Here is a 9,016-nt window from a genome sequence, read left to right as displayed (position 1 = left end):
ATTGTTTTGGCCTAAGACACTGCTGGTAACAGTTCATTTTCACCAGCAAATCACAGCCATATACTTGGCTGCTTCTACAAATTGGTGATTCTTTTCTGTTTGCTGCACGCAGATGCAAATCATAAGGTTTAATTAAATTTTCCTTCTGCACCCACTGAAAGTGAAAAATCACAGCAATATTTTGAGAGTACATTTTTTTTGGAGCCAGGTCACGAAACAGATTTTGGCAGTTTATCATGCAGAACACCACTATGAAGGTTGCCGACCAAATGACATGAGATGGATTCATCTTTTTCACTTCTTGGTGAAAATTTTCAGCTGCCCCCAGTTACTTCAGTGACACCATAAACTAGATTGCCCCACAGGCGAACAAAGGATTTTCCAATGGTACTGTGCTCTGTGAACTGCAAAACAAAGGAGTATGCATTTTCAGGATATTCATTTTACGGGGCAAGCAAACTAAGGTCGGAATAGGGATTAAAGCCAGGGCAGTCAATATTGCTGCTGCCAGGACTAACGTTGGCCATTTAATCTTACCTACTTCACTCTCACAGTGAAAAATTGACTCTCCGCAGAGGCTGCAGAAGAATATGGCAGACATTTCTTTTTAGGTACACTGTAATCTCGAAACCTTCACTGTAGGTCAGCCTGGACCTCTTGGATTCTGCTGAAATACTTGCAGCTCAAGGGGCTGTCCTGTTTGGTCCATACAGAATCGACCAAAAGTTTCTTCTACACTTCTAAAAGCCAGGGAAAAGTTACTGCTCTTTGATGGACACTGGTTCATGGTCAGGAGGGCAGACTATCTTCAATCATCTTTATATTTCCCTCCTGTTCCTCTCATGAACAGTGTAGCAATTCAGGCTAGACGATGGTAGCCATGCTTAATCCAGGCAGATGTTGTGTGCATCAAAATACATTCCACTTTGCCCTCTAGCCGTATATCTTACATCCTTAAGTAGGCAGCCACAGTTGCAGACAATAGTTACTGGAAGGCTACAATTTAAACAAATCCTATTTCCATATTTGTACATTAGGAATATTCTGAATGGCTTTTTGCTAGCATCTGCTTGGTGTGTTGTGGAGTTACAAGACTCACAGAATATTAAGACAATTGCAAACTTTGGAAACAGTTCAGATGATCAGGCTGTAAGGAGTGTGCATTGTGTTGTATTTTGGTGTTAACAGGAAATGGAGAATATTTCAAGTCTAAATTAGAATATATGCACAAAGTCCTATTGCACTGAGGTGGCAACCATTAAAAGGATTAATTAATTGAGCCAGTCCTTTACTAAGGTCATTTCATAATCACTGTGTATGCTTACGTTAGTATAACTTATTAATGCCAAAAATGAACATTTTCATGAAAGAAATCTGCAGGTCTGGTAGACTGGCATCAATACATAGATTCAGCTTACTGTCATGGTTGCTAATGGTGGACCAAGTAAAACAGTGATGTCGGGTATCAATATGTCTTCCTTGCTTTCAATAATAGCTTAGAGATAGTTTGCTATTCATACTGGTGTTGAGACCTAGAATTGAAAGGAGAGTCATTGTGATCTCTGAAAGTGGCACTAAGGTCCAAAAAGGAGTGGGGTGGGGAGAAGGTATATAATGGAACTGTGGGGAAATGGTTTATGCTTAACTCACATTTTTATTATTGAAATGATAGATTTAAACAGTGGTTAATATGTTTTATCTCTGCAATGGCTTATTAAGAAATGAGATACCTTAAAAGCAACCAATATAAGGCTGTGGGGATCCATATTTAAGTTCCTTCACCATGGATCTTCATAATCATTCTTAAATATTAGGGTATTCCTGTGGCTCCAGGAGTATCCGAAACAATTATAAAAATCATACTGAATGCTAAAATAATGTTTGAAAATAAAATTAAATGGATACATAATGCAACTTAAGCGAAATGCATTCATGCAGAGGCTACATGTGAAATTTGTCGCTGTCCCTTTAAAGCCACCAGTGTCTCAACTCTACTGCAGCCACAGGCTTATGCAACAGCAGAGTCACAGCCTTCCATTTTTTGCTCAACCAGAGAGGAACCCAAAACATTCACTCTTTAAATGTGAGCCGAAGTAGTGAGAGGAGACTCAAAACTTGTATGAAGATAGGCACTATAAAGACAGGATGGGCCCATGGTATTTTGGGAATATCTCCACGACACCGATTACATTCGCTGAAAGAGAAAGGAAACAAATCGCAGGTCAGTCTCCTTGTAAAAGTAAAACAAGGGGTATCTCATCCCTACTGCTGCACTCCATCTAGACCCCCACAGATAGTCATCTGGGTTCCTGTCAAGATACTACAGTGGCCACCATTAGCCACGACCCTGTCACTTCAAAGCCATCATCAGTGACACCATTGTTCTTGAGATAGCCAATGACAATTAGACTACCTCGGTGCCCAGACTACTTTCGTCAGCACCTGCAAAGGTGAGCGGGCAGTCACCTTCAAAATCATGTTTAGCATAGAGATAATGGTCGATGAGATGTAAGGTGTAAGTTACTCAAGGTTGAGAAACAACGTCGATTTCGAGAAGACACTTGCCCCTCTGAGCCACAAACCCTTTACCAGACAAAGTTGTGTCTCCTTCTCACTAAAGCCAGGCATGTACTGTGGGGGGCTGAGTACTTAGTTTCTTGTATAGTGGGTTCCGTGCCCTCGAGTCTATTGGGGAATGTTTACTCTTGAATCTGGGAGAGCAGCTGTTGGTTGGGGAACAATGCGGTAGCAGCCCCTCTGGGTGACTGCCTTGTAACTTAATCACTTGCCACAAATCATTCACAACTTAATGATTTGGCTTTGCTATAGACATTGTAATATATGCTGCACTCTGTACAAAAAAGATCTTGGATTCTTCAGAGGACAGAAGACACCAAAGTCCTCGATCTTGATCTGAAAGCTACTCTGTTTATGTTCCCTCGGATACTGCAGATAGAGAAGAATACTGCAGTCACAGCATTATTTCCCAGTACCCAAGGGCCGGTTCACTGGCAAAGATGAAGTCACCAACTTGATGACAATCCTCGAAAAATAAGGTGAATGTAGAAGAAGGAGGAGGAGGCAATATGTTCTTGTGAAGAATCTTCATGGTTTGTAACCTAATCTGATAAAAATTCTTCCTGCAACCTTCCTCTATGGTGAGCTATTAAATATATCACACATGCTTTGTAAACGGGTATTTTCTTAAATTTAAAACTGCTAGCAGCATCCTTCAACAACTAACGAGCACCACTGGTGTAATAACAATACATCTAAAAGGTCATGGACTCGGCCTGCTGCAGAAGAAAAAAAATGCTCAGATACCGAAAGCAAAACATAGGAAGCAGCGTAGGAAACAGGCAGTTAATGCCAAATATTCATTACAGTATGACGTTCCGTCCCTTTGCGGTTCCTTCTGAGTATCACCGAAGTTATTTTTCCTTTCTCTCTGGGGAACACTGAATTGTCAGTTCTACGCATTTCAAACAGAAATATTGCATTTAAAAAAAAAAAAAAAATTACAATCTAAACTATCCTTCAAATAGCTTAGTGCTGAGAGGTTCACGCCTCAGCCCATTTCCAGTTTTGATCTACTACCAAATCCTGAGCATGCTAAATGTAGCCCCTTTGCCTTTTTTAAGTTTAACAAATAAAACCAATGAAACACAGGTATAAAGACGTTTTGCTGCACACATTGATGCTACAGCACACTGTCCCAAAACATCCTTCACTGGACCTTGAGACGAAAGTGTTGTTTTCCTAAACAAACATGAAGGCTGAACGATATGTAAATCAATATATTCTTATTCCACGTACCACGTAGCTGGCACGTATAATTGAGAAAGATGCTACTTACCAGCTCCATCTCCACAGTTTACCTCACTAGTTCTGGATGTGTCTTGATGAATATTTACTGTTGTGAGACAAATCTGCCACAACCGATTGCTGCTTATCTCATTAAATGGTTAGAATGAACACTTTGCCTATTGAAAAACAAATTTTGTGTGGTTTGCGGAGCACAGTCTTCTGTGTTCTGAACATCAATGTTGTATCGTTCTGACTGGTCGAAAGGTTCTCTGGTGGGTGATGGGATATGTTCTGAACCTTGTGCTGAAAAGTGCTTTTGGGGAAGATTCTCAAAATGTGTTTTCATTATTGTGCCTTGCAATCACTGTTAAATGTATAAAAAGGAACTTAGAGGCAAGACTCATTTGTCTGAAATGATGAGCATCCTCCCTTTGTCATGCTGAACAGGGCATTGAATATCTGCTCATCAGCTGTTCACATTATAGGTCAGTAGGTCACAATGTTAAAAGTCTAACACAGTTGTATTAAATTCTCATCAAACGCTAATAACAGGCAGACATTACTGGCCAGTGTTATCTGTGTCAGCGCCATCAAGTGTTGAGTGTCCGTGACCACAAGATAAGTAACTCATTGACTCTAACCTGAAAGCAACATCTGGTCACCCTAGGTAACACTGGCATGTAAAGAAGAATGTTCTTAAGGTAGAGAGTGGACAAGCAGTCATGTTAGTAACAAAGTGGTACAACGACCTTAGTTTACAGGAGGGTGAGGAATGACCTTTAAACAAGAACCAGTAAAAATTTACAGGAAAAGCCTTCCAGCTTTTTTAGTGTTGCAATGGTCCCTTCACATGGCTTTCTCTCTGCTTTCACTTCGACACCGGTGGAAGTGGAATGAAAAGTTCACCATTGACAGTTGCCTGTTATAACGAGGAGTAGCTCCTGTTGTACAATTTAAGCTTTTCTCTCCAATAATTAAAAACAAAACTTTACTCCAAGACCGTGGCAGTGATGTACATGTGTAGTGAGATGTTGTCTAGTAGACGTCATTATGCGCTGAGGAGGTCATCATCTGAACGCCCAATGGCATCTGGGTTTGAAAGTGGATCGAGGTCTGCAAACAGATCAAACCATGCCGACATGTCCTGCTCACCGCTCTTCGTGGCTGGAGGGGAGGAAGGCAAAGAAGCATTGTCACTGCTTTGAACAGCACAGTGTTGTTATTTTTACTCTTTTCTGACTAGCATCCACCACACAGAGTCTGCTGTCTTACTGGTTCACTTACAAAATAAAGGGTGCAGCGTACATCAAAAGGCTCGATAATCCAACGCACTCTTTGGTTGGACATATTCTCAACGACATAATGGCACAAGTGTCACCAAAAACTGTGAACTATAAGTAGCAACCATATTTAAAGTTTGTAGTCATTTCAGGTAATTGTTACCAACAAAAACAATACTTTCTTATGGAACACCGGATTTTAAATGCTGTTATTCAGTTAAAGTAGCAACAGTGGAAAACAAAGATGTTTCTCATGGCTGCTATGTCACATGGGAAAGTGCTGGCTTCCCCTGTGTTCCCCCACCTCACCCAGGTATCCAGAGACGAAAGCGCAGCAGCAGTGAAATGGCAGCTGGTAGGCTCAGCCTTCTTCTTACACCTCTTTCTGGTTTCCACAGACCAGATGGATTCTGGAGAAATCAGGTGGTACTCATCCTCCACCAATTGCCCCATTCCCGATCAGCCACAGGTCTCGGCTGACCCACGCTCATAAGGAATGGAGAATTGCGCAGACACAACTCTCAGGTCTATGTAGAGCAAAGAACAAGGGTTTGATGGGGAGAGAAAGCAGCGAGGGTGATAGGACTAGGTGGCAGGATGCCAGGTATTTTTGGGATGGATGGGGTTACATGCTGAGATTGGAGGGGATTTGTGGCAGGCAACCGGGTAAGTTAAAAAAAAAATGGGATCGGAAAAGGCAGGTATTGCTGACGGTAGTTCTAGAGCAGAGGTCTTCAAACTGGGGGGCGGGCCCCCCTAGGGGGGCCTCAAGTGGTCCCAGGGGGGGGCGTCAAATTCTGACCAAAAGAAGCATTATACAAATAACAGGCCTTTGTTTTAAACAAAAGCATGTTATTGCATTTAAAAAAAAGTAACAGTACCTAACTGCAATGTTTAAATAGGTCTGGACATATTTAAACATTGCCATCTTCATAAAATATTTGTGAATAATTCTGAGGGGGGGCCCATAGATTTTAATTTTTCAACTGGGGGGGTGTGGCATTAAGAAGTTTGGAGACCACTGTTCTAGAGGGTGGTGAATTGCCAGAAACGACTTTTAAAATTTGTGTGGTGGAGAGGAAGCATGGAAAGAGTGTGGTGGATGGCAGGACACCAGCTCTAAGACGGGGCAGAGGGATGAAGCAGTTAAAGCTATGTTTTTATGGCTCCTGCGTGACTCTTCTACCTGCCCACAGCTGATGAGAGCAGAAGATGAAATTGGGGGACCATAGCATAAAACTGCAGTTGGCCAACTGCTAATTGTGAAAAAAGTGTCAATATATTAAGACGGTCTCAAAGGAGATGAAGACTGCAGATACAGAATGCAGCAACAATATATGCTGATTTCCAGGGATTTTATACCACAATATCAAGTTTTTAATAATAACCTAGCACAATACTGAGTGCAGCATATCAACTACAGATACAATGTAAGGGAGTGATACGCTGGTAAGTATAGACTTACTATTATTAACCTGAAATCCACGTACCTGTGAAGATATACTTCTATATATTGGAGACACATAGATATGGAGTTACACTTTCCTACATATACTTACTTTGCAGATACAAGCCCTAATTACTAGTTGCATAGTGGGGCAATATTAGTGCAAGGTAAATCGCTTGCGATTTTAACGCTTCTGTGCAGTAAAATCGGCCACGCACAGTACATACACAATGGGAGGGTAATTACTGTCAGGGGCTGAGTTTCCCGGCAGTAAAACCTCACGGGATCCCCTACTCTATGTGGATTTAGCACATTCATTTACCACCTCTTATCAGCAGGTACTAAATAGAGGGAGAGAGAATGTGTAAAAAAACAAAAACAAACTACTATTAATCAATAATCAGAAGGAATGGAATAGACGCATGCGAGTAAGCATTACTTTCGTTCTGTCTGACATGTAACCAGGTCCAATGTGTAATCAACATTCTGCAATTATTAGACTATCAGTCAATTTTTTTGTAATTTAACATTGTGACTTAGAGTGATGGCTGGACTCCCAGTTGTGGAGAGCAGCTATAAATTATATCCACCTGTTACCTAGCTTAATGTCTAACATGGTCCATACGGATCACTAGCAGAACTCATGGTGGTTACAGGGTCCATCGCTGAAGGCAGCAGAGAACTTACTTCCGAAGTAGAATTTTGCATGGCGTTTCATAATGGCCAACGGTTGTTTGCACGATATAAAAAAACATAAAATACATACATTTATTTCTTAGGATTTTTTTGGTCAGACAGCAATGAACACATTTCAAACACACTTGCAAATTAATAATTTTCTACAACATATAAGCAAAGAGCCTGATTTATAGTTTGGAGTACCGTAATTACTCGGTCAGGGCACAGAGTAAATAAAACACTCCATTGTTCCTAGGGTGTTACCGGGCCCCAAATTTAGAGATTTCTGCCGGCCCAGCAGACAACTCTTAACAGAAATTCCTCTCAATGTATTAAAAGTTTGAAGGACAACTATGCCAACATGCCGGTACAGTCATCAAGACTTATGACATGTTTTTGTATGTTCAATCGGGTTTTGTTTTTGAAAATATAAAAATGAATGAACCCACACCATGGGAGTTGTATCCAATTGGTATGGGGACAATTTGCAGGTTCCACTGTCCCTTCCTGCCAGGATATACGCAGTGATGATGGACAATGAAAACTGCTCATTCGAGGGCCCACTCTAAATCGGGCAAGTGGTCAAATGGTCAGACCTCTGACGGTCCTTACTCCGTTGAGCCGTCTGAGGAGTATGTCAGTGACAGGGAAAGAGTAGTTTCCATCCCTGACATACTTAAGGTCCGTCGGTCTGTACGGCAGGTGGGGGGACCTTTAGTTTGGCAGACTGGGTACTCCGGTGCCCTTGTGATGGGAATTCCACCCCACACACCCCCAACAAAAATCTACATCAGCCCGAGTCTAGAAATGAGAGACCACCCACCTGATGGTAACATTTTTTACAATGTAGTCCATTCATTCTTATTGCTATTAGATTCACACACATTAAGGACGTGAGGCTTGTATAAATAAGGCTGAAGATAATTTTATAGATCAAGATTTTCTCTAAAGGTTACTTTTTGCACTGCTTTGTGTAATTCCCTCTTAACAGAACAAAATTATTTGTTGGCTACATGAGTACTTGTTTATCACTCATATACACTGGCTTCCTCTCCAGTTAAATACTGCCTAAGTACCTATATATCAATAGTATACCTTGGCTTCACTCCGGTCAAATATATTGGATAATTGGAAACCAATGAGAAATTCTTTCTCGGAAACAAAAGGATGAACTAAGGGGCATATCTGTAAAAGTAACTAACATTTTTAGGTAAACTAAACTAAACCATCACACATAAGTACTAAAATTCAGCCACAAGGGACGAACTATGTCAAATTAATTTAAATCCATTTTTACAGGAAGGTCATTTATCCCAATAGATTACACTGATATAACTCTGAAAGATAGTTTCATGAAGGGCCATCGGATACTTTCTCACAGGCTTCACTTGCACCTATAATTCTTTCGCCGTCCAATAGTGTGCTGCATCAGTATGTCTGCCAACATCACTTATAAAAGCTAAACTGTGAAACTTGTTTTGACTGTAGCCCACATTTTGGGGCATGTGATTCTTATTACAACTGTGCCTCCCAGATGGAGCAGAGTTACCTCTGAGCGCTTTCCAACGTTTGCCTATTTAAAATGGATTTGACCAATACTAGCTGCTGCGTGCTACCCACGCTGGAAAGAAAAATACATATAATTAGCATGCTTTACATCGCGAGGAGGCAGAGGATTTGCAGTATTGAGGTTATATTGTCAGATGGGAAACCGCAAGACCCAAGCTAAAATGCCAGAGTCCCCATATTGTGTGATGTTGGGCAAATCTTTTCATTTCCCTGGGCCGCCGTTCCCTTAATAACA

The 9,016-nt window shown here is 41.1% G+C and overlaps 1 protein-coding gene across 2 annotated transcripts in view; it reads right to left on the bottom strand.

The window, feature by feature from the left end:
* Window positions 1-303: 303 nt before the first annotated feature.
* Window positions 304-9,016, bottom strand: part of ICA1L (islet cell autoantigen 1 like) — a 370,063-nt gene continuing 361,350 nt past the window's right edge. Inside the window, exon 13 of one of the 2 annotated variants that reach the window (XM_069226037.1) lies at window positions 304-4,971. In XM_069226037.1, coding sequence (XP_069082138.1) covers window positions 4,856-4,971 — 116 coding nt within the window. In that variant the 3' untranslated portion in view covers window positions 304-4,855. The remainder of the gene's footprint in view (window positions 4,972-9,016) is intronic. The other variant, XM_069226039.1, reaches the window with a different exon arrangement.

This window comes from Pleurodeles waltl, chromosome 3_1 (genome assembly GCF_031143425.1).
Source record: "Pleurodeles waltl isolate 20211129_DDA chromosome 3_1, aPleWal1.hap1.20221129, whole genome shotgun sequence".
NCBI lineage: Eukaryota > Metazoa > Chordata > Amphibia > Caudata > Salamandridae > Pleurodeles > Pleurodeles waltl.
Note: the sequence above shows the minus strand (reverse complement) of the source record. Positions and strands in the feature narration are given on the sequence as shown.